The sequence below is a fragment of the Podarcis bocagei genome (assembly GCF_964188305.1).
Source record: "Podarcis bocagei genome assembly, chromosome: 8".
NCBI lineage: Eukaryota > Metazoa > Chordata > Lepidosauria > Squamata > Lacertidae > Podarcis > Podarcis bocagei.
Genome location: NC_138133.1, coordinates 13,642,248 through 13,667,256, shown reverse-complemented (window position 1 = coordinate 13,667,256; position 25,009 = coordinate 13,642,248). Strand labels below are relative to the sequence as shown.

At 45.2% G+C, this 25,009-nt stretch overlaps 1 protein-coding gene across 1 annotated transcript in view; it reads left to right on the top strand.

The window, feature by feature from the left end:
• DNAH5 (dynein axonemal heavy chain 5) overlaps positions 1-25,009 on the top strand; it is a 189,285-nt gene that overhangs the window by 67,630 nt on the left and 96,646 nt on the right. Inside the window, exons 19-33 of the mRNA XM_081206728.1 lie at positions 798-1,043; positions 4,571-4,761; positions 4,856-4,952; positions 5,826-5,962; positions 8,755-8,956; positions 9,882-10,117; positions 11,969-12,187; positions 17,279-17,341; positions 19,221-19,459; positions 21,310-21,550; positions 21,665-21,864; positions 21,952-22,105; positions 22,552-22,715; positions 23,621-23,777; positions 24,585-24,797. Coding sequence (XP_081062854.1) covers positions 798-1,043; positions 4,571-4,761; positions 4,856-4,952; positions 5,826-5,962; positions 8,755-8,956; positions 9,882-10,117; positions 11,969-12,187; positions 17,279-17,341; positions 19,221-19,459; positions 21,310-21,550; positions 21,665-21,864; positions 21,952-22,105; positions 22,552-22,715; positions 23,621-23,777; positions 24,585-24,797 — 2,759 coding nt within the window. The remainder of the gene's footprint in view (positions 1-797; positions 1,044-4,570; positions 4,762-4,855; positions 4,953-5,825; positions 5,963-8,754; positions 8,957-9,881; positions 10,118-11,968; positions 12,188-17,278; positions 17,342-19,220; positions 19,460-21,309; positions 21,551-21,664; positions 21,865-21,951; positions 22,106-22,551; positions 22,716-23,620; positions 23,778-24,584; positions 24,798-25,009) is intronic.

Here is a 25,009-nt window from a genome sequence, read left to right as displayed (position 1 = left end):
TTAAATTTCCCGGGTTTCAAAGGAAGCAGCTCCTCTCCCTCCCTCCCTGATGACCAGGGAGGCTCCAACTGTGTTGCCTGGCTGCGTTGCTCACCCAATAAGGAGTCTAAGAACGACTGGGGGGTGGAGCTTGCATGCCTTGTGCCGATCAAATCAGCCGCATTGCCTGGGGACTCGCCTTTGCTCAGTGCTTCCCAGCGGAGAGGTGACGGTGGGTTTCCTTGCTGCATCCCCTTTGCCGGGTTGCTGCGCTGTGGGAACCACCACTTGAGGCTTTGTTTGGCTGCTGTCTGGGCTTTCTGCCTTTGGCTTGGAGGGGCTCAAAAATTGAACATACCTGTGTTCGGAAAATCCCTTATTTTGGCTGCTGATCCCTTATTTTCGAGGCTGCTGATCCCTTATTTTCGAGGCTGCTGGTCCCTTATTTTCAAATCTGTAAGCTGACAGCTATGGTTCTGACTCATATTAACAAGCTAATTACATAAGTGGCTGACAACAAGAAAAAGGGAGAGAAAGAAACGACAGACAGACAGACAGACAGAAGGCATGTTCAGATGAACACGAAATATCTCTAAGGGGGATGGGTGCATGTGCAAGCCCTAGTCCCAATTTCATTGTGAGCGCTCCTCCCCTCCCCTTGTTGCACAGGGAAGGTCTGCATAAAGTTTCTATTCATATTGACACAGAACTTTCTGTGCGACTGGGGACTCGGGCACCTTTGCTGTGCAACACAGTCAAGATTAAGGACTTGCTGCTCAGAAGGCTACTGACTTAACTCCACTGATTACTGTTCCTAGGAGCGGAGGAGGACGGGCCATCAGACCCCTTAGCATCCTCGCACACAGCTAGCCAGATGTCAGCAGGCTTGTCTTCCCCCTTGACCAAGAAAAAGAAGAGGGAAATGGAAATGCTAGAGGAAGAAGCCCAAGAGCTGCTATCCCATTTCAACCACCGGAACGTGGATGCTCTTCTGAAAGTTACGCGCAACACCCTAGAGGCCATGCGAAGGCGCATCCAAGCCTCTTCTATGTTCAGCTTCTTAGGTAAGTCTCGTGCCATACTCAGCAGAAACAGCTGGGCATAGTGAAAGCACGGTTAAAATTTCAAACTTCCCATCTTCTTACAAGCTGTTGTTGATGGAACTGGCTGTTGGTGGCCTTAGGTGAGACTGCACAGTTGGGTGGTACAATATTTGGCTTGTTTAAAGCTTTGCCAGATCAGCCAAGGCCAGCTCAAGACATTTTGCCCCTGAGTCAAAGGGCTAGCTGTTGCCTTACTTCCCCAATTCCACATTGAAAAGCTCATTAGGTTGGCAGCTGAATCTTTCCCCTAACATACAGTATTTCACTGTCCCCCAAGGGCAGCAGGTTACCTTAGGGCAGGCTTCCTCAAACTTGGCCCTCCAGATGTTTTGAACTACAATTCCCATCATCCCTGACCACTGGTCCTGCTAGCTAGGGATTATGGGAGTTGTAAGCCGAAAACATCTGGAGGGCTGAGTTTGAGGAAGCCTGCCTTAGGGGACACAGGACAGGCTGCATGCTGTTTTTTGAACCGGCAATGGACTTACCGTATTTTTTGCTCTATAAGACTCACTTTTCCCTTCCTAAAAAGTAAGGGGAAATGTGTGCTATGGAGCGAATGCAGGCTGCGCAGCTATCCCAGAAGCCAGAACAGCAAGAGGAATTGCTGCTTTCGCTGCGCAGCGATCCCTCTTGCTGTTCTGGCTTCTGAGATTCAGAATATTTTTTTTCGTGTTTTCCTCCTCCAAAAACTAGGTGCGTCTTATGGTCTGGTGTGTTTTATAGAGCAAAAAATATGGTATCTCCTGGACAAATCCTAATTTTTAGCATTGAGGCTGATTATTCCATCCTCTGCATCTCCCCACCGACTTGTGTGCTACACCATAGTCTATGCACAAAGCAATCAAACAGAGCAGATAAGATTCCCAGGGCACACAATCTGCTTCCCCTTGACATCAGTGGGATAACTTCCTCCAATGCTAATGGAGGTGGACTGTAGCTTCCTGAATATTGCTCTTTCATGCAAAAGGGGGAAAGAATGCAGACAGATTGGGGACAAAGGTGCTTTGAAGTTCTGCAGTGCATTGAAAATACATGCTAGTGCTTTCTTTATGAACCGCTGTGGGTTTTGATGAGGAGCATGGTTAAATAATCCTAGATGTCTGCATTGACAGAATGCTGCTGTTTAATCAGAGACGATATGGCGTCGAGCAGACTTATGCTCTCTCAGCATGGACACCACACACAACCTTGTTTGCCGGCACACTGAGACACAGTGTGTGGCCCACAACGCAAGTGTTGCAAATCCTAGTATACGCCAGCAATACAGATTTGTTCTAGTGAAGGCACATCATGGGAACGTCTATAGGACTGAGGATTGGGTGGGTGTTAGGTGTGTTTCTGCCGCACATCTAATCTCCACTTTCAGATTGTTATGGTGGTCATCTCCTCTTCAGGGCTGCATGGCTAGCATGAGCTGGTGCATGTGGAATAATGGGCACCATGTGTGCAGGGTCTGTCTTTGCTGAGTCATATAAGGATTTACTAGGAATACAGTGGTGCCTCGCAAGACGAAATTAATTCGTTCCGCAAGTCTCTTCGTCTTGCGAGTTTTTCGTCTTGCGATGCACGGTTTCCCATAGGAATGCATTGAAAATCAATTAATGCGTTCCTAGGGAAACCGCCTTCAGACCAGGTCCAGGGACAGTCTGTCCCCGGACCTCTTCTGAAGGCTGGGGGGGGGGCAAGGGCTTTTCTTCCCACCCCCAGCATTTTAAAAAACCCCGGGACAGCGGAGGACTTCTCCCCTGTCCGGGCGATCTTAAAATGCTGGCGGGCGGCATTTTAAAATCGCCCCGGGACAGCGGAGGACTTCTCCGCTGTCCGGGGCGATTTAAAAGCCCCTGGGAAGGCAGGCAGGGGGGACAAAGACTTTTGCCCCCCGCCAGCCTTCAGAAGAGGTCCTGGACCTCTTCTGAAGGCGGGCGGGGGGGCGAAAGTCTTTGCTCCCCCCGCCTGCCTTCAAAAGCCCTCCGGGACAGGCAGGCAGGGGGGAGCAAAGACTTTGGCCCCCCGCCCGCCTTCAGAAGGTGTTCCCGCCCCGCCGCCCGGCTTCGGAGCAGCGTTCCGAAGCCGGGCGGCGGGGGCGGGTGTTCCCTCCCCCCCGCCCGGCTTCGGAGCACCGTTCCGAAGCCGGGCGGCGGGGGCGGGTGTTCCCTCCCCCCCGCCCGGCTTCGGAGCACCGTTCCGAAGCCCGGCGGTGGGGGCGGGTGTTCCCTCCCCGCCGCCCGGCTTCGGAGCACCGTTCCGAAGCCCGGCGGCGGGGGCGGGTGTTCCCTTCCCCCGCCTGGCTTCGGAGCACCGTTCCGAAGCCCGGCGGCGGGGGCGGGTTTTCCCTCCCCCACCCGCCCGGCTTCGGAGCACTTGGTGACATTTGGAGTGTCACCAAGTCATCTGTGTCAGGGACTGGACTGAAGAGGAACGGTGGGGGCCGCCCCCTTCTCCTGAACCTTCTGGAGAACAGGAAGATAGTATAGATTTAGAACAGTGGTTTGCAGAAGGGCATAGTTCAGAGGCTGCAGAGGGCAGAAGCTGGGGAATACTGGAAGGGGAGAGCAGGAAGAAGGAGATGCACCAGGGGAGAACCAGCTGACAAACTCAGTGTCCTTGGAAAACATTCCTGCTCTCGCTCTCCCAAGACCAGATGGGCACTGAGGGTATTAGAACAGAGAGCTCAGAGGCAGAAAGCTCAGATTAACCCTCACAGGAGTGATGTCAAATAAGGGAGACATAGGGGAGTGGGACTTTACTTAGAGCAACACCATCATTGAATAGAGGCTACGTTCTCTCTCTCTCTGTGTGAATACTGAATAAATTATGTGGTAAGGACCCTTTGTATTTATCTGCATTTTTGGCTGCCACTGGGGGGAGGGATAGGGTTCCCTGAAGCCTTGACACCTGGGAGATTCTTATTTTTCTTCAGCAGACTGTCCTGGATTAATAATGGTTTGTCTGTCTTGCTGTCAGGGACTGTGCTGCGGAGGGCTTCACTGAGGAGGAATGTTGGGAGCCTCGCCCTCTCTCCCCCTGTTCCTGATCTGGATCTTGAATCTTCTCAGGAGCAGGAGGACAGTGGTTTGCAGAGGGACGTAGTTCAGAAGGCAGAAGCTGGGAAATACTGGATGGGGAACAGCTAGGAGACAAAAAACTGGAAGGGAGAGGGTTAACAGATTCACAGTCTCTAGACAGCATTCCTCCACCGCTCTCCCCAAAGTCGAGAAGAGCTCAGAAAGTGGCAGAACAGAAAGCACAGAGGGTATAAACTCAGATTACGAGATACAGAAGTGCCGTAGATTAATAGGGACAGAAGGGGGTGGAGTCCTTAATTGGGAGTACCATCATTACTAGGAGATGTGTTCTTTGTTCTCTCGCTATGATTATTATAGTTTCTGACTGGTAAGAAGTCTCCTTTTCCTTTGTTCTGCTTATCTACTGCCATGGGGGAGAAAGCTGACTCCCCGAAGCCTGACGCTCGCCTTTCTTTTTAGATAAGGAGAGTGCCTCCAAGCAGAGACAGAGTGCTCAGCCCATCTTTAAGGCTAGCGTTATCCTTTCCATTCCAAATTTTGCTATGATGCCCACACTTGAGGAAGTACAGCAAACGCTCAACAAGGCTGTGGACTGCATTGTAAGCGTCATGAAAGGAGTTGGCCAGTGGAGCAAGGAGAGGCTATCCAAGGTATGGCGCCTCTGTGTTTCTGATAACTTTCCTGATAAGATACATTCATGTTTGGGTACCACATAATCTCCCTCTCCCCTTTGTTTCTGCCCAGCAAAAGATGCTAGAAAGTAAAATGGCTGCTTTGCGAAATGAAGGAGACAGCGATTCTGAGACTGAAATGAGGCAAACTGAAGTTGGAAATATCCTTGGTAATACTTTGCAGCAATTATGTATGAATTTTGCCTTTATTACATATACTTGCAGAAATCTGTTACTTTTAAAATTGTTATTAAAACTTAAGGAACATTCATGGTAACTTAGATATTCTAAGCAAGTGAAGTTTACATATTTTTGGAGGAATTCATGAGCAGGATTATAGAATCATAGAATCATAGAGTTGGAAGAGACCACAAGGGCCATCGAGTCCAACCCCCTGCCAAGCAGGAAACACCATCAGAGCACTCCTGACATATGGTTGTCAAGCCTCTGCTTAAAGACCTCCAAAGAAGGAGACTCCACCACACTCCTTGGCAGCAAATTCCACTGTCGAACAGCTCTTACTGTCAGGAAGTTCTTCCTAATGTTTAGGTGGAATCTTCTTTCTTGTAGTTTGGATCCATTGCTCCATTGGATCCTGCAAGCAGGCTGATGTGTTCAACTCAGGATGATTTTTGCATGTTAAAACATCAGCAAAAACAGATGCACTAGTTCCCATGTGTATTTTTTTTGCCACATTCTATAATATATGGAGGCCCTCAAAGCCCGAAGTGAGGTGTAGCTTGTCAACGTAAAAATGAATACATGTCAAGAGACCTTGTCTGGAATCCATATTTAACAAATAAATAAGATAACAGAATCACCAGGAGAAGATTGAAATGCTCTCAAGGAAGCAATTGAACCAAGATCCTATTACTTAGCTTAGCATCAATATACTGCAAAGCTATCAGCATGTAATTTTAGGCTGTGCTTAAGTTTTTAGAATGGTCAGCACAATATATAATGAAGATGTGTTTTGAGATTTCTGATTTTGTCTCTGAGGCCTAATGTATTAATGTGATGATTGCAACTTTCCCCCACTCAAGACACTGCTTCGGATACAGCCTCTCTGATCTTGCCTTCTCCTGTCCAAAACAAGAATTACTACAAAAGCATTTCAGAGAATAAGGAAATAATTAAGCTGATGTCCGTTCTTAGCACATCTATCAATTCCACCAAAAGGGTAAGTAAATGTGTAGAGGGGATCTTTAAGTGAGGTGGCTGGTGAAAAGGAAGTAAACAAATTGGGAAGAGAAAAGAGTCACAGAAAGGGATGGGGAGGAAAGTACATGGAAAGCAAGAGGAAGAGGAGGAGGAGGAAGGAATTGGCAGAAGTCAGTGGAAAAATGGGACTGCAAACATTGTTAGGAGTGTCAGTTTGAATTTCTTAGTGCAGAAAGAATTGATCTGATGTGTAGAGATCTTTCCTATTCTAATTAGTTCAAGAGGGTTCTGGAAGCTTCTCTTTGTGAAAGAAACAAGCAGAAGGTTCATGATGTTTGGGTTATTCCTTCAGAGAAGCTGAGTACAGGTGGCTTAAACTGGTCCTGTTATCTCTTCTGTCAAGGTCATGCTGACTATAATAGTCAGGCCAGAAGGATCCCGGCTTTCACTCTTTCTGTCTCTTTCCTTCTGGTGTGGTGTTCTGTATATAGTATGCTTAGTGTTAAGTTTCAGCTTTGTTATAAGTTATTGTAAGTTTAAGTTAAGTCTGCTGCAACTGGATTTCTTACGGACAGCGCCAATCCTGATTGGATTAGATTTGTTACCATTGTGCTCATTTGCCTCCAGTAGCAGTAAAGCTCTGCTGGATTAAATACAATTGCCTCTGGTCTATTTTTGGGGAATCCTGCCACATATTTAAGTTTTTACTATATGTTGCAGTGGCGTAGCGTGGGGGGTGCAGGGGGGCCCAGCCGCACCGGGCACAACATCTGGGGGTTAGGGTTAGGGGGCGCAAATCCATGGGTTAGGGGGCGCAAATTACTTGCCTTGCCCCGGGTGCTGACAACCCACGCTACGCCACTGATATGTTGGAATCTGCTCTGCATCAATACTGAGTAGAATTTCCATGACAAGGAGAGGGTGGCAGAATGCAACTATTGCAGGGCCATGTCTGACCTGGGCAGCCTTCTGAGCTAGCAGAATTCCACAGTCCCTGAAATGGGGGGAAAAACAATAAATAAATCTCATTGGCCATAAGTGCTTAACTACTTTTGCTTTTGGCTTTGTGACTTTCCTTACATTGTGAAGGAAAACACCCTATCAAGAGCCTTGTCTCAGTACATGCCTGAAGGCCTTTTCTGTACCACACCAGGAACAGAAGGGCTGCTCTGGGTCCCTTCCATTTCCAGCCAGCCAAACCCACATTGCAACACGGCATGTGATTTTGCCATTCTGCAGAGAGCATCTTTGTTTGTTTGTTAAGCCATTCAAGACTGCAGGGTTTGCATACAGGAGCTAGAAAGAAATAGTGACCTTTTTGGACTATATAACAGCCAGTTGAGATGGGACCTTTTTCTTGGCTCACAGTGCTGGTCTGTTTGCATGTTTGGGAGCTTGTAGCTTTAACCTTTTGCAATTTATGTAAACTGTAAATTAGATTTTTGTGTGTGTGATTGTGGATGTTGCTTTGACTGAGCACACAACTCCATGCTAAGCTACTTGAATAAATGCAACATTACAAACCTTTTTGAAGGTTCACAACTTCTTTTAAAATGTTTAAAATTAATTTTATTCCATATTACATCACAATGCAAATATACCAAAACCATCCCCACATAATCCCCATCCCCGCATATATTTATCATTTATATCCTCAATCAAATGTAATATTCTTTTGTCCTTCCCCCGCTTCCCTCCGCCCCCACTCGATTTCCTCTACATTCTGAGATTACATTTATCTTGCATTCTGCAGACTTTTCAATTCATCTATGTATACTTATTGTCCTTCCTTACTAACTTACATTCCCTCAGATACTTTACATTTTAATCTAGGCATATTAGCATATCTTTTTTTGAGCAATATTTTTCCATATATTCATCAAAACATTTCCACTCCTTTTTAAATTTTTGATTCAATTGATTTCTTATAATAACTGTTAGTTTTGCCAAAGCTAAGTATTCATTTAATTTACAAATCCATTCCTCCCTTGAAGGTAGAGTTTGTGATTTCTGTTTAGCAGCAATCACTACTCTAGCTGCCGTGCTATTTCTTTCCCATCAATCCAAGGAGATATGTCTCTGGTTTTTTAAATTATTGATATGTTCAGCATCATCTTTAATTCTTCATGTATTTCTGTCCAGAATTTCTTAATTTCCTCACATCTCCACCACATATGTATTGTTGTTCCTATTTCTTTACCACATCTCCAACAAATTTTGGATTTCAGTTTATATATCTTTGCCAACCGGTCTGGTGTTAGATACCAGCTGTGGAACATCTTAACAAAATGTTATTTGATTGTGTATGAGGCGGTAAATTGAATAGCTTCTTGCCAGAGTTTCTCCCATTGCTCTAGATAAATAGTATGGCCGACATCTTGGGCCCATTTTATCATCGTTTCTTTCACTTCTTCATCCATCAATTCCTAGTCCAGTAGGAGATTATATGTTTTAGATAACAATTTCTTATTATTCTGAATTATTGTAATATTCAATTTTGAGTCCTCTTTTGCAAAGCCTTTCTTTTGATCAGAATTAAATATACTTCTTAGTTGCATATAATGCCATCTCTCAATTTCATATTGTCGTATCTCCTCCATAGCATGCACACAACTTCATGCTAAGCTACTTGAATAAATGCAATATTACAAACCTTCCCTAAGAGCACTTTTTGAAGGTTCACAACTTCTTTGGGTTTGTTTTCATTCTAATCTTAACTCTTCCTGCACATTTTTCCTAGGAACCAGGTAAAACATTGTAGTGGAGCTGGCTTATTCAGCCACCTTACTCTGTGACTTGTTAATGTTTCAGGAAGTCCTTGCAGCCTTGGAGCGCTTCAGATGTTACCATCACATCTGGCAGAGAGAGAAAGAGGAAACCATTGAAAACTTCATCAAAGGAAGCCCTCTGCTCTCTGAATTCGAATCCCAAATTCTATATTACAGAGACTTAGAACTCGAAATTAACTCTGAGCCTGAATACATATGCGTGGGAACAGTTGCGCTGTTTACTGGTATGGTGATTTAATATTCAAATGCCATCAAATTCATGCTAGTCTCCGTTGCATTTGCGAATCTTGCTTAAAACAAAAAGGGTGCAATCCACCACACACCTCCCTGAGAGTAAATCCCATTGAACTCATATATAGCATTTGTCTTGTAAATGTCACTCCTTTTGCTCTACCTATTGGTTCTAATGAACGTACAGTCGTACCTTGGAAGTCAAACAGAATCCATTCCGGAAGTCCGTTCGACTTCCAAAACGTTCGGAAACCAAAGCATGGCTTCTGATTGGCTGCTGTGTTAGCCCCGTCGGACATTCAGCTTCCAAAAATAGTTTGCATACTGGAACAGTCCCTTATGGGTTTGCGGCGTTTGGGAGCCAACAAGTTCCGGAGTTAAACTGTTCCAAAACCAAGGTATGACTGTATATTAGGTAAAGGTAAAGGGACCCCTGACTATTAGGTCCAGTCGTGACTGACTCTGGGGTTGCGGCACTCATCTCGCTTTATTGGCCGAGGGAGCCAATACAGCTTCCGGGTCATGTGGCCAGCATGACTAAAGCCACTTCTGGAGAACCAGAACAGTGCACAGAAACGCCGTTTACCTTCCCATCGGAGCGGTACCTATTTATCTACTTGCACTTTGACGTGCTTTTGAACTGCTAGGTTGGCAGGAGCAGGGACCGAGCAATGGGAGCTCACCCCATTGCAGGGATTCTAACCGCCAACCTTCTGATCGGCAAGTTCTGTGGTTTAACCCACAGCGCCACCTGCGTCCCATGACTGTATATTACAATGCATTATAAAAGCTGTTTTGTTTTTGGTCCCTTCTTGCCAAATTCATGGAATTGGGAAAGGAGAGGAGGGATGGATTCAGGAAGGGGTGTGTCACTACTTCCTTAGCTAGCTGTCACTGAATGATTTTTTGTTCCCTCAGCGGATCTGAAATTGGCCCTAACAACAGAAACCAAGGCTTGGATGGTTGCGTTTGGACGTCACTGTAACAAGAAGTACAGGACAGAGATGGAAAACATATTTACCTTTGTAGAGGAAATCAGCAAGAAACTGAACCGTCCAATTAAAGACTTGGATGACATAAGGATAGCAATGGCTGCCTTAAAAGAAATCCGAGAGCAACAGATCCCCATAGACTTCCAAGTGGGACCAATTGAGGTAGTTGGAAAGGGAGCCTGTACCCGTTTCCTGATGCGATCTTTGGCCCTGAATTGTGTCTGTCCACTGCTGCCCCATCCTGGCCTGCAACTCAGGGTCCTAGCACAGTCCGCTGTGCTCTTTTGTTTATTTTATATATTTCCCCTCCCCAATGCAATTTAATATCCTGCCTTTCTCTCCTAGTGGAATTTCAAGGCAGCTAAGAACATCAAAACAATAAAATGTCACATAAAAAACAAATTAAATTTAAATGCTGATCAAACCAGTTTTCCTCCCCATACCTGATGTTGATGCAAAGTTATGGACTCCTTTATACCTCCCCTCCATTTTACAAACAAATTAGGTATTATATATATTTCTCCACAGCTTAATCTGCTATTGTATGTTTATGATGGGGCTCATTATTGCTTCAACTAACACAGTAGTACAGGATCCATCGAAAAGATAGCTTGAAATCATTTTGGTCAACAGTGTTTCACATGAGATGTTAATGATTTTTCCTTTGTCACTATTTAACTGTTTAGTGACATGTCAGGTTGTGCAAAATGTTCCTTGCTTTGGTGGATGTTGAAAAGCGACATTGAATTCTTTGTGCATTTCTCTAGAAAAAAGAGAGGATATGCAATTTTTGCAAGGGCAGGTTTTTCTGATTTCTTGCAGATCCTTTCAGATCCTCCTAGGATTAAGTGTTCAGACAATCATATATGAAGAAGCCTTTGGCTGTCTACACACTCCATTTGTTCCTCCCTTTGCATGACGAAGCAAACAAACCAAGAACTCTACCGTTAACTATAGTTTCTCATATCGCCCAGATTGGGTAACTATGGTTAGTGGGTTTAGAACACTATTCTGCCTTGTTCTGAAACCATTGATCTTTGTTTCCCAATTTGAGTGAAATGAGAAATTATCATTAATGGAAGACTATCTGGTTATTTTGCTTTCTTGTGCAAATGGAGATAATATATAATACGTAATAATTTATTATTTATACCTGGCCCATCTGGCTGGGCTTCCCCAGCCACTCTGGGCGGCTTCCAACAAAACACTAAAATACAGTAATGCATCAAACATTAAAAGCTTCCCTAAACAGGGCTGCCCTAAACAGGGCTGCCTGTCTGGTAGTTGTTTTTCTCTTTGACATCTGGTGGGAGGGTGTTCCACAGGGCGGGTGCCACTACTGAGAAGGCCCTCTGCCTGGTTCCCTGTAACTTGGCTTCTCACAATGAGGGAACCACCAGAAGGCCCTCGGTGCTGGACCTCAGTGTCCAGGTAGAACTATGGGGGTGGAGACGCTCCTTCAGATATACTGGACCAAGGCCATTTAGGGCTTTAAAGGTCAGCACCAACACCAACATTAAGCTGTACTAAGCCAATTTATATATCTCTATTCATTTGGCATGGATATCTTCTTATTTTTACATATGCCCATCATTCATCATAAACAGAAAATTGTTCTTGATAGAGGGAGAGGCGGTTTAATTATGTATGGCTCGTGTGACATCAGGTGCACACACTGAGCTCCGGGCCCCCTCAATTCTGGGGGCAACCTGGGACTTCTGGGGCACATATCTGTAGCTGTAAATACGATTCACTCTCAGAACTGAAATTCTTAGATTTCCATTGCATCCCTGGTGCCATGTTGACGAACTAGAAGTACAGCTAATTAAAATTCCATGTCACCATCAATTTTAAGTTACCTGTTCCACCAGCCTAGATCCTTTGCATCTTTAGCAGGACCACCTGCTACATTTTTGATCTTTAGTTCCCCAAAGAATGTTTAATTATGTACATACTTACATGCAGATTTATTTATTTTTGATGGTCATAGATAACAACCTTTTGTCCCGGCAGGAGTCCTATGCAATGTTAAACAAGTATGAGCTCTTGGTGGCAAAGGAAGAGATGGAAAAGGTGGACACATTGCGTTATACCTGGGAGAAAGTACTGGTTCGAGGAAACGAAGTGCAGAATGAATTAGTAGCCTTGCAACCCAAATTCAGAGGGGAGCTCATAAGCACGGTGGAGATATTTGTGGAAGACTGTGATCAGTACTACTTGGATTATGAGAAGGTGAAGGATCATAGTAAACTGAGGGGGGTGGGATATCATTTTGTTATTTGTAAGGTATAGATTTTTTGGGAAGCTGCCTGAAAATGCGTCAAGCGTTAAACACTGAAAGTATATTTTAGTTGAATACATCCTCCTGGGGTCCCTTCCAGCTCCACAATCCTATGATCTGTGTTGAAGAATAATCTCAGGCTATTGTTTTTTATACAGAACAAGTATGGGTGATGATAACCCAAATTCCATTAAGGGGGTTGGATTGTGGGCTGAAAATAACTAGACTTCAGGCAAAAGGTTGGCCAGGTTCTTTTGGTCTGTGGATGCCTTCTTTTTAATGGATTGCAATGAAGCAGCCCATTAAAAAAGCAGAGACATCACCTTGCCAACAAAGGTCTGTTTAGTTAAAGCTATGATTTTCCCAGTAGTGATGAAGTGAGAGCTGGACCATAAAGAAGGCTGATCGCCGAAGAATAGATGCTTTTGATTATGGTGCAGGAGGAAACTCTTGAGAGTCATGGACTGCAAGAAGATCAAACCTATCCATTCTGAAGGAAATCAGCCCTGAGTGCTCGCTGAAAGGACAGATTGTGAAGCTGAGGCTCCAATACTTTGGCCACCTCATGAGAAGAGAAGACTCCCTGGAAAAGACCCTGATGTTGGGAAAGATGCAGGGCACAAGGAGATGTGGACGACAGAGGACGAGATGGTTGGATAGTGTTCTCGAAGCTACCAGCATGAGTTTGACCAAACTGCGGGAGGCAGTGGAAGACAGATGTGCCTGGCGTGCTCTGGTCCATGGGGTCACAAAGAGTCGGACACGACTAAACAACAACAACAACAACAATGAAGCAGCCTGCTCTAATTGATAGTGTGTGTTTAAAGTGTATAACCTGCCTTTTCATCCCGATGGAAAACCAGTTCATAACAAAACAAAGCACTCACACACATTTAAACAGTCCCATACATCAACAGCATTGTCTTAAAAGGCCAACGTCAGCTGACAAACAAAACTATAACTATATAAATGTTTTTATCTCCAGGTCAGGCTCTGGAAGTTTTCTAATTCCTGGAGAACAGGCGAAGTCCCGGCAGACTGGAGGAGGGCAAATGTTGTCCCTATTTTCAAAAAGGGGAAAAGAGAGGACCCAAATAATTACCGCCCAGTCAGTCTGACATCAATACCAGGGAAGATTCTGGAGCAGATCATTAAGAAAACAGTCTGTGAACACCTAGAAAGGAATGCTGTGATCACCAATAGTCAGCATGGATTTCTGAAAAATAAGTCATGTCAGACTAACCTGATCTCGTTTTTTGACAGAATTACAAGCCTGGTAGATGAAGGGAACTCAGTGGATATAGCCTACCTTGATTTCAGTAAGGCATTTGACAAGGTGCCCCATGATATTCTTGTAAAGAAGCTGGTAAAATGCGGTCTTGACTATGCTACCACTCAGTGGATTTGTAACTGGCTGACTGACCGAACCCAAAGGGTGCTCATCAATGGTTCCTCTTCATCCTGGAGAAGAGTGACTAGTGGGGTGCCACAGGGTTCTGTCTTGGGCCCGGTCTTATTCAACATCTTTATCAACGACTTGGATGATGGACTCAAGGGCATCCTGATCAAATTTGCAGATGACACCAAACTGGGAGGGGTGGCTAACACCCCAGAGGACAGGATCACACTTCAAAACGACCTTGACAGATTAGAAAACTGGGCCAAAACAAACAAGATGAATTTTAACAGGGAGAAATGTAAAGTATTGCACTTGGGCAAAAAAAATGAGAGGCACAAATACAAGATGGGTGACACCTGGCTTGAGAGCAGTACATGTGAAAAAGATCTAGGAGTCTTGGTTGACCACAAACTTGACATGAGCCAACAGTGTGACGCGGCAGCTAAAAAAGCCAATGCAATTCTGGGCCTCATCAATAGGAGTATAGCATCTAGATCAAGGGAAGTAATAGTGCCACTGTATTCTGCTCTGGTCAGACCTCACCTGGAGTACTGTGTCCAGTTCTGGGCACCACAATTCAAGAAGGACACTGACAAACTGGAACGTGTCCAGAGGAGGGCAACCAAAATGGTCAAAGGCCTGGAAACGATGCCTTATGAGGAACGGCTAAGGGAGCTGGGCATGTTTAGCCTGGAGAAGAGGAGGTTAAGGGGTGATATGATAGCCATGTTCAAATATATAAAAGGATGTCACATAGAGGAGGGAGAAAGGTTGTTTTCTGCTGCTCCAGAGAAGCGGACATGGAGCAATGGATCCAAACTACAAGAAAGAAGATTCCACCTAAACATTAGGAAGAACTTCCTGACAGTAAGAGCTGTTCGACAGTGGAATTTGCTGCCAAGGAGTGTGGTGGAGTCTCCTACTTTGGAGGTCTTTAAGCAGAGGCTTGACAACCATATGTCAGGAGTGCTCTGATGGTGTTTCCTGCTTGGCAGGGGGTTGGACTCGATGGCCCTTGTGGTCTCTTCCAACTCTATGATTCTATGATTCTATGATTCTATAATAGGAGGGAAAATTAAAAAAGTCCTTCCAGTAGCACCTTAAAGACCAACTAAGTTAGTTCTTGGTATGAGCTTTCGTGTGCATGCACACTTCTTCAGATACCTTAGTTGGTCTTTAAGGTGCTACTGGAAGGAATTTTTTTTATTTTGACTATGGCAGACCAACACGGCTACCTATCTGTATCTAATAGGGAAGGTATTCCAAAGTCATGAAATAAGATTGTGTCCTTTCTTAAGCCTTTGGGAAGGGTTAACATTGTCAGATGGTTCTAAGATAGAGGTGCGAAACCTGTGGCCATTCTGATGTTGTTTGACTCAAACTTCCATTAGCCCCTGCCAGCCCCTGTCAGTGGTCAAAGATGATGGGACTTGCAGTCAAGCAATATCAGGAGGACTACAGACTCCCCACTCCTGATTTTAGATTAGGGCTGGTTCACATATACATGCATATCCTATACAGTGGTACCTTGGTTCTCAAACTTAATCCATTCCAGAAGCCCATTCCAAAACCAAAACATTCCAAGATGCACTTTCTTATAGAAAGTAATTCAAAATGAATTAATTCGCTCCAGACTTTTAAAAACAACCCCTAAAACAGCTATTTAACATGAATTTTACTATCTAACAAGACCATTGATCCATAAAATGAAAGCAATAATCAATATTCTGTAATATAAAATAAATAAGACAGTATTGTAGATGATAAGAATTATGTTTTTTCCTTATCTGCACTGATGATAGTCACTGTTTGGATGGGGGGCTTTTATCCATTTCCACAGTCACACAACCAATCAATCAGTAGCTGAACTGGGTTCCAGTCACAAAAACAAGTTACAAAAACGAAGTCACAAGTCAAGAGTCCCATAAAACGAAGAGCAGGCCACAGTCACAAAAATGAAAAAGCCACACAAACAAAAACACGATTTTTAAAAAAGCAAAAACAAAAGCACCAAATATCACCTCAGAACACTGAAATCAGAAACGGAAGGCTTTAATTACGATGGGGGGATGGGACTTAGATTAGCTGCACAAGGGTAAAAACGGGTGGAAAAAAAGCCTTAATTACCTTGGGGGGTAGGGACTCAAATTAGCTGAGCAACAGTAAAAACAGAAGCTCAGGAGCACATTTGGCTTCTGAGGCAAAGTTTGAAAACCGGAACACCTACTTCTAGGTTTGCAGTGTTTGAGTTCCGAGTTGTTTGGGAACTAAGCTGTTCGAAAACCGAGGTACCACTGTATTGTACACCTGGTTACTGTGCAATTGGTGACTTGCAGCTAAATATGTGAAACCAACTCTGTTGCAAAGCTTTGTGTTAGAAGTGGCTTCGAACATACTGGTTGGAGTGTTCAATTTATAGGGATGCATTCCCTCATATAAGGCACCATTGTATGTGCGAACCAGCTCTCTGTGACCATATCACACTGTTATTGTAGTACCCTGTAGCTCCATTCCGTACAGGTTTCAAGTTTGATCCATGTGCCAGAGCATAATCTATGGCAGTGTTTCCCAACCTTTTTTGGGCAAAGGCACACTTTTTTATTAAAAAAAATCTCGCGGCACACCACCATTACAGCCCCGTGACGTCAGCGCGCAGCGTCACGCCGGGAGGGACGCACAAAAGTGAAAGTTTTCAATTTTTTCCCCTCCCCCTTGCCGGGGAACCTCCAAGCTTTGGGGGTGGGGGGGGGGAGGAGGCAGCAAAGCGAGCGACTGAGGGACTGAGGGACGGCGGCAGCTGAGGCGGCGGCAGCTGTTGTGGTGGTGGCGGCGATAGCGGGCGGAGGAGGGGGCGGCGGCGGGGCCGAGGTGGCCGGCGGCGGCGGGGGAGGCGGCGACGTGTGGAGCAGGAGGGCGGCCGAGGCCGGTGAGGGAGTAGGGTTGCCCGGGGCTTGAGGAGCCGTCGCCGGGAGTTGCTGCTGCTGTTGTTGCTGCTGCTGCCCGGACATGCCGGCCTCCTCCTCGTCCGCTGTCTCGCGCTCCTCCCTTTTGCACGCGCTGCCCCGCCGCCGCCCCATTGGCTGGGTCCTGTCAGCTGATCCTGTGTGTGTGTGAGGGGAGAATGGAGAGAGAAACCTCGGCACCACCACCGCGGAGCCGCCCCCGGCTCGACGCGGATCCTCGCCGCCGCCGCCTCTCACCGCCCGACTCGCCCGCCTCCCTCCCACGGCACACCAGCCAACGTCTCACGGCACACTTGTGTGCCGCGGAACACCGGTTGGGAAACACTGATCTATGGGACTGACATCCTTTGGTGAATGCAGGAGGGTGTCCTGGGGTAGGGTGGGGAGGAGAGATAATTACTTTTGCTGAGGGAAATCTTTATTTTTCCACTTCACTGTCAAATCTCGGAGCTTTTGAAGCGGTTGTCTACATGTGACAAAGGAAATAAAGCTAATAATCTTTCAACAGTTCTACAGATTATTTGAAATTTACTAAACTTTTTTTTTAAATTATAACATAGACAGAATGGGGTGGCAGAATGGAGAAGTTGTTAAAACTAAGAATGATACTTATTTTTTCTGAAAGGCTATACAAATGTATGGGACTTTTATTTATAGGATATGTCAATTCTCTCTTCCAGAATGGTCCCATGGTGACTGGTATTGAACCTCAGGAAGCTAGTGACAGACTCATCATGTTCCAGGTATTCTTTGACCTTTTAGCCCATATCTTTTTTATTATTATTAAAATATTTTATTAACATATAGAACACATACATTTACATTTACACAGTACATATACACAATACCTTATTTTCATAACATAAAGCATACCTAGGTAAAGGTAAAGGGATCCCTGACCATTAGGTCCAGTCGTGACCGACTCTGGGGTTGCGGCGCTTATTTCGCTTTATTGGCTGAGGGAGGCGGCGTACAGCTTCCGGGTCATGTGGCCAGCATGACTAAGTCACTTCTGGTGAACCAGAGCAGCGCACGGAAATGCTGTTTACCTTCCCGCCGGAGCAGTGCATATTTATCTACTTGCACTTTGACGGGCTTTTGAACTGCTAGGTTGGCAGGAGCAGGGACTGAGCAACGGGAGCTCACCCCATTGCGGGGATTCGAACCGCCGACCTTCTGATCGGCAAGTCCTAGGCTCTGTGGTTTAAACCACAGCGCCACCCGCGTACCTACAGCACTCTATATAATACCTACCTATAATAATATCGCGTACCCACAGCTCCACCAGCATACCTACAGTACTCTATACCTACCTATACTCAGTGATGTCGAACGGGGGTGGGGGGTGGGGCAATGTGCCCCAGGTGCCATGTCTGGGAGTGGGGGGTGACAAGAAGCCACCCCATGGCGGCGCGAGCAGCCATCGCACCGCCGCAGCCGCATGTGGAGGATCCTCCGTTCGCGGCTGCAGCCACAAGCAGAGGATCCTGGCACTGTCTGTACGGCACTGGAGTGGTGCCACCGGCAAACTGCTATGTACAGCGCATGTGGGGCGTCGCTACGTACGGCGCATGCATAGTATGTAGTGACGCCGCACATGCGCCCTATGCAGCGACGCCCTACCCTGGCCCTGGGTGTCACGACGCCTTCATTCGCCCCTATACATATCAACACACCTACCCCACACGAACACCCACAAAGTGACTTGACTTCCAGCCGTTCTTGTTACGCTACTTTATTTTTCCAGTTGGCTTAAACGCATTTCTTATTTCTTTAATCTCTTCTTCTATCTCAACTTCACTCTCCTTTCACTCTAATCGTTTTCTGGATTCACTCAGTATCTGTCAAAAGTTCTACTTTTTCCACATAGCTTTTGATGCATTCCTTAAAGGTAGCCCATCCCTTATTCACTTTTTGTACCATATCTGCTCTTATCCTCCCTGTTAGTTCGGCAATATGAAAGTATTCCATCGTTTTAGATAGCCAGGACACATTCTACTCATGTAAAAACACGCTGATTCCTGGACTGGATTTAGAAGGCGATTTGATTGGATCCGGCCCCCGGGCCTTAGTTTGCCTACCCATGAGCTAGCTGCTCTGGCACCTGCAGGAAGTACCATCTGTGGCGAGCATCTCGGGGGGGGGGCGGCGTGGCAATGTTGCCCCCCCTTAGGGATGACACCCAGGCCGGCCGCACCCACCGCACCCCTTCCTCCGCCAGTGGTGACCAGCCCTGAATTAAATTGGCTTGATTTTCAGTGTGTCTTAAAACTAGCATGTACTTGGGAACTTAGAGGACTTTCTAGTGCAAGGAAGGAAGACTAAACCTGTGACAAATTCAGAAGAACCCACCTTCTGCTAGGTCAGAAGTTTACAATGATTGGCAGAGACTTTTAGCATCTTTCCTAGTTGTAACTAAAGGTTGCCCAGGGTTGAATCTGAGATCTTCCACATGCAGAATTTAGTTCTGCTGCAGAGTCCTTTCTCCATTCCATTTTACGCCTCTTGCTTCCCTTAGCTGCTAACTATTCCTATTTTAGATAAGTGGCCTCTTTGAGCCGTGTTCGTTTTATTTCTCGCAATTTCAAGCACCGTATGCTCAAATGTGATTTTAAACTCCAGAACCGATTTGACAACCTTTATCGGAAATACATCACCTACACTGGGGGCGAAGAGCTTTTTGGTTTGCCCGTGACGCAGTACCCTCAGCTTCTGGAAATAAAGAAGCAGCTGAACTTGTTGCAGAAACTTTATAGCCTGTACAACAATATCATTGAAACAGTAAATGGCTATTATGATATCCTCTGGTCAGAAGTGAACATTGAGAAGATCAATAATGAACTCCTTGAGTTTCAGAACAGGTGAGAAAACACCAGGACATTCAATCTGCATTTAGCATTAAACATGGGCCATGTTATTTACTCCTTCAAATTTGGTGCTAATATTTAGCTGCTTACAGCAAATCTCCGAAAGAGCAATGGAACAAACATTGAGCCTCAGTTGATTGTTTTTTTTACTTAATCTTCTTTAGTCCCTGACTTGCCAGGCAGAACCTGTCACCAATTTCATTTTCATCTTTCGAGGTGTTGCTCTCCGATTAAGTGTTCAACACTTCTGATAATTATAAAGGTGTTGTGACTGTTTGTTAATGTGAGAAGCAGATGTGCCTTTAGTACAAATAGGAAAATTGATTCTTAAGAGAACCATAAACTGGATTTTCTTATTGGCTGAGGAGGGCGTGGAACCTGGAGCCTTCCAGAGATTATGACTCCCATAATCTCTGACCACTGGCAGTGTGACTGGGGCTAATGGGAGCTGGAGTTCCTCTTCCCTTTCCCTGCTATCGATAAAGGGAGCTTCAAGGTGGGTCTTGTGGTCTCAGTGCTCCTTACGCAGACACGTTTCTTGAGATGTCCCCACCACATTGTTGTCATCAAAATGCCAACCTGCATCCCGCCTCCCATTTAATATGGATTTACTGTTGGGGGGGGGGAGGGAATGCAAAAACAACAACAACAACCTGTTGCCAGAAACCTCTTTGCCAGTGCTATTTTAAGAGTTTGGGTGTAATCTTCGACACCTCCCTTTCCATGGAGGCACAGATTGCAGCTATAACAAAGGCGGCATTTTTTCATCTCCGCCAAGCTAACCTGTTGGCTCCTTACCTCTCTCGCCCTGACCTAGCCACTGTGATCCACGCAACGGTTACCTCCAGACTGGATTATTGTAACTCGCTCTATGTGGGGCTGCCCTTGAGACTGACCCAGAAACTCCAGTAGGTGCAGAATGCTGCAGCGAGACTCCTTACGGGGTCCTCGCTGCGAGATCACATTCACCCGGTGCTATACCAGCTGCACCAGTGGAGTACAGTGGAGTACAGGATCAGGTTTAAGGTGCTGGTTTTAACCTTTAAAGCCCTATACGGCCTAGGACCCTCGTACCAATGGGACCGCCTCTCCTGGTATGTCCCACAGAGGAACTTACAGTCTTCAAACAAAAACATCTTGGAGGTCCCAGGCCACAGAGGTCAACCAGAGCCAGAACTTTTTCGGCTGTGGCTCCGATCTAGTGGAACGCTCTGTCACAAGTGACTAGGGCCCTGCGGGATTTGACATCTTTCTGCAGGGCCTGCAAGACAGAGCTGTTCCACCAGGCCTTTGGCCAGGGCACAGTCTGACTCCCTCCTTTGGCAATCCTCACAGAACTGTAGCCCAATTGGTTGCCATTAATCTGATTTGAATTAATTTTATAATGAAATGATTTTAGAATGTTGTATCATTTTATTGTTGTTAGCCACTCTGAGCCCAGCTTTGGCTGGGGAGAGCGGGATATAAATAAAATTATTATTATTATTATTATTATTATTATTATTATTATTATTATTGTTGTTGTTGTTGTTGTTGTTGTTGTTGTTGTTGTTGTTGTTGTTGTTGAAAAAGTCCCACTGAAATCAGAGGGATTTATTTCCAGGTAAATGTGTATGGGATTGCAGGCTAGGAAGAATTTGAACCCAGTGAGGTTTACGTCTGAGTCAGTGTTTCTCAAACTTGGGTCTCCAACTGTTTTTGGACTACAACTCCCATCATCCCTGTCCCCTGGTCCTCTTAGCTACGGATGATGGGAGTTGTAGACCATAACATTTGAATTGCACTGTGGAAATATTTGAAATCAGGATAAAATATTGGGTGGTTGTTGTTGTGCGTGCTTCTAGGTGCCGCAAGCTGCCTCGAGCTTTGAAGGAGTGGCAAGCATTTCTGGACCTTAAGAAAACAATTGACGACTTCAATGAATGTTGCCCTTTGCTTGATCTGATGTCCAATAAAGCCATGATGGCGCGTCATTGGAAGCGCATCACCGATCTCACGGATCACAGTTTCGATGTTGAAAATGAGTCGTTCAAACTGAGAAACATCATGGAAGCACCTTTGTTGAAATACAAAGAGGAAATTGAGGTATGAATAATGCTGGCAGTACTGAGATGAGCTCATTGGTAAGTCCTGCTGTATTGGGTGATGCTATGACAAGCTATTAAATTCTATGCAAAAAATTGTTGATTGATTTGATAGGATATCTGCATCAGTGCAGTAAAGGAGAGAGACATTGAACAGAAGCTGAAACAAGTGATTGCAGAGTGGGACAACAAAACATTTACTTTTGCTAACTTTAAAACTCGTGGGGAGCTGCTTTTGAGGGGAGACAGCACTTCCGAAACCATCGCAAGCATGGAGGACAGCTTGATGATTTTGGGTTCCCTGATGAGCAACAGGTAATATGGAAGACTCCTTTTCTCTTCTGATAAGTTATTTATGTGATCATTTTTAATAATCTGTCTAAACACGTGCATTTATTTCAGGTACAACACTCCATTCAAAGCTCAAATACAAAAGTGGGTACAGTACCTCTCTAACACTACTGATATCATTGAGAATTGGATGACAGTGCAGAATTTGTGGATATATTTAGAGGCTGTCTTTGTAGGTGGAGACATTGCCAAACAGCTTCCAAAGGTAAGTGTCTTTATTTTGTCTTATGGAATCGGCAGATGTGTTCACGGCAATTTGAGTATTTAAAATTGAGAGCCAGTGTGGTGTAGTGGTTAAGAGCGGTAGTCTTGTAATCTGGGGAACCGGGTTCGCGTCTCCGCTCCTCCACATGCAGCTGCTGGGTGACCTTGGGCCAGTCACACTTCTTTGAAGTCTCTCAGCCCCACTCACCTCACAGAGTGTTTGTTGTGGGGGAGGAAGGGAAAGGAGAATGTTAGCCACTTTGAGACTCCTTCGGGTAGTGATAAAGCGGGATATCAAATCCAAACTCTTCTTCTTATTATTAAAATGATTATCCCTTGCAACATTAACCCCCTCCCCCGAACATGTACTTTGTGTGGCCACAAGAGAATAGCATGAGAAGCTAAACTGTTTAAAACCATGCCTCCCTTGTTTGTACCTTAAAACAGGAAGCAAAGCGTTTCTCCAACATTGACAAATCGTGGGTGAAGATTATGACGCGAGCCCACGAAATACCCAATGTGGTCCAGTGCTGTGTTGGAGATGAAACCATGGGACAGCTCCTGCCTCATTTGTTGGATCAGCTGGAAATTTGTCAAAAGTCTCTTACAGGGTGAGGCTGCTTATAGAGAAATCCTTCATCTCTGGGCAGTCAGTTACGACGGAGGAAATTGAAACCTGCTTATTGCTTGCATTCCACTAGGATTTGCCACTGCTTGCCGTTCCCTTCAGTGGCTGAAAAAATCAGGCCTGCAACTGTTGATATTATCATGGTCAGAACTAGAAACTGAGGCAATTATGTCGAGAAAAAACTTAATTCACAGCAATCTCTGCGAAGCAAGAAAGCAGTTGCTTCCGGATGATCTGTTTATTGAACTGTTCAAACAAAGTTTGCAAGGAGATTCTATAACACAGGCCGATTAATTATTAATTAATTAATTATCTGAGCTTTCCTTCTTGCATGTTTGCGGGGGACTTTCAATGTTGTATCAAGCAGCTATTCCCACGCTTTCTACTGCATTTCTTCATCACTTCTTACAGCAAAATGCTTGCTGTTTTGTTTTTGTGAAGCAGGGTTGTTGCATAAGAGTGCCAAATCCCCTTTAAGTGTACAACTTGAATTTGCCACTATGCAACAGGATCCCACCTGTGTTTCTGTCTGACAGGGAAGGGCTTCTCAGCCTCCACATCCCTCCTTGCCTGCCTCTTCGTCTTCCTGCGGAGTGGCTCTGGCTTTCTCTTGCTATCATTTCTCTTCATCATTTAAATTAAGCATGTCTTGGGGATCAGCAGCCTTCATTAGTTCATGTTGCAAATGGTCTGTAATACCAGGCAGCAAGATGAAAGCATTTTAAGTCCCTAGGAGCAAGGTGAGACTCACTGTCTGGCATTAGCAGGGAAGTCTATAATGGGTAAGGAGAAGATCTGGGTCTCTAAGAGGCTATGATGAAGTTTGGCAGGCAAGAGCTGTGTTGCACCACTCACCACCACGCTCATTCTGTTTTTGTTCAAATTCAGGTACCTGGAGAAAAAGCGGCTTTCATTTCCACGTTTCTTCTTTGTGTCAGACCCTGCCCTGCTGGAAATCCTTGGCCAGGCTTCAGATTCTCACACAATACAGGCCCACTTGCTCAACGTCTTTGATAACATCAAGTCTGTGAAATTTCATGAAAAGGTTTGCATAACTGGTAATGTAATTCTTAGAAAGGAAGCGGTGGTTATCTGAAGTCCTGGGCACCTAGCCAGTCCTTTATACACCCTGCCCTAACCTCAGGGGACCCGAAACACAGGAAGCCATCTTGGAACCTAATGAAAGCACTTACCTGGCTGCTCAGATCTCACCTGTGTTCTTGCTCCTCTGTTGAGATTAGGGTAGAAAAAGGGGGTTGGCTTTTCAGGTCATGCAGAGCCCAAAACAGCGCTGACTGATTTTTATTTCCTTTTGAATATCAGGACCCATCCCTTCTACTCCTCTTCCCTTCCCACTAAGCTGGAATGGATACTGTTACATGCCACCCCAATCTCCACGAAATATATATTATAAATTATTGTTGTTAATATTACAGTCGTACCTTGGAAGTCAAACGGACTCCGTTCTGGAAGTCCATTCGACTTCCAAAATGTTCGGAAACCAAAGCGCGGCTTCAAATTGTCTGCAGGAAGTTCCTGCAGCCAATCAGAAGCCACGCTGGATGTTCGGCTTCTGAAAATCATTCGAAAACCGGAACACTCACTTCTGGGTTTCGATCATTCAAGAGCCAATTTGTTCTGGAGCCAAGGCGCTTGAGATCCAAGGTATGTGTTGTTGTTGTTGTTGTTGTTGTTGTTCTTCTTCTTCTTCTTCTTCTTCTTCTTCTTCTTCTTCTTCTTCTTCTTCTTCTTCTTCTTCTTCTTCTTCTTCTTCGTTCAACAACACCAGGAAGGGTACAATTGCTATCCCTGGTTCCGTGCAACTTTGTCACACAAGATGTATAATTTTCAGGTTTATGATCGGATCCTTTCAATCTCCTCTCGGGAAGGTGAGACAATTGAGCTGGAAAAGCCTGTCATGGCAGAAGGTAATGTGGAGGTGTGGCTCAATTCCCTCTTAAAGGAGTCCCAGGGCTCTTTACATCTCGTGATTCGGCAGGCAGCTGCAAGCATCCAGGAAGCGGACTTCCAGCTAATTGACTTTCTTTCTTCCTACCCCGCCCAGGCAAGTTTCTAATCCCCACCCCCCCAACAAAAAACAGTTATGCGATGATGGTTCCAATTTTTCCAAGGATAATATAATTGATATAAAGAGCAAAGTATATTGCTGTGTATGTGAATAGAAGCTGTCTCTGGCACAAGAGTCTTAGACTTGCTAGAAAGGCTCTCAGATATTTACTTCTCAAACACCCACTCTAGTGGTCATTTAGGATGTTT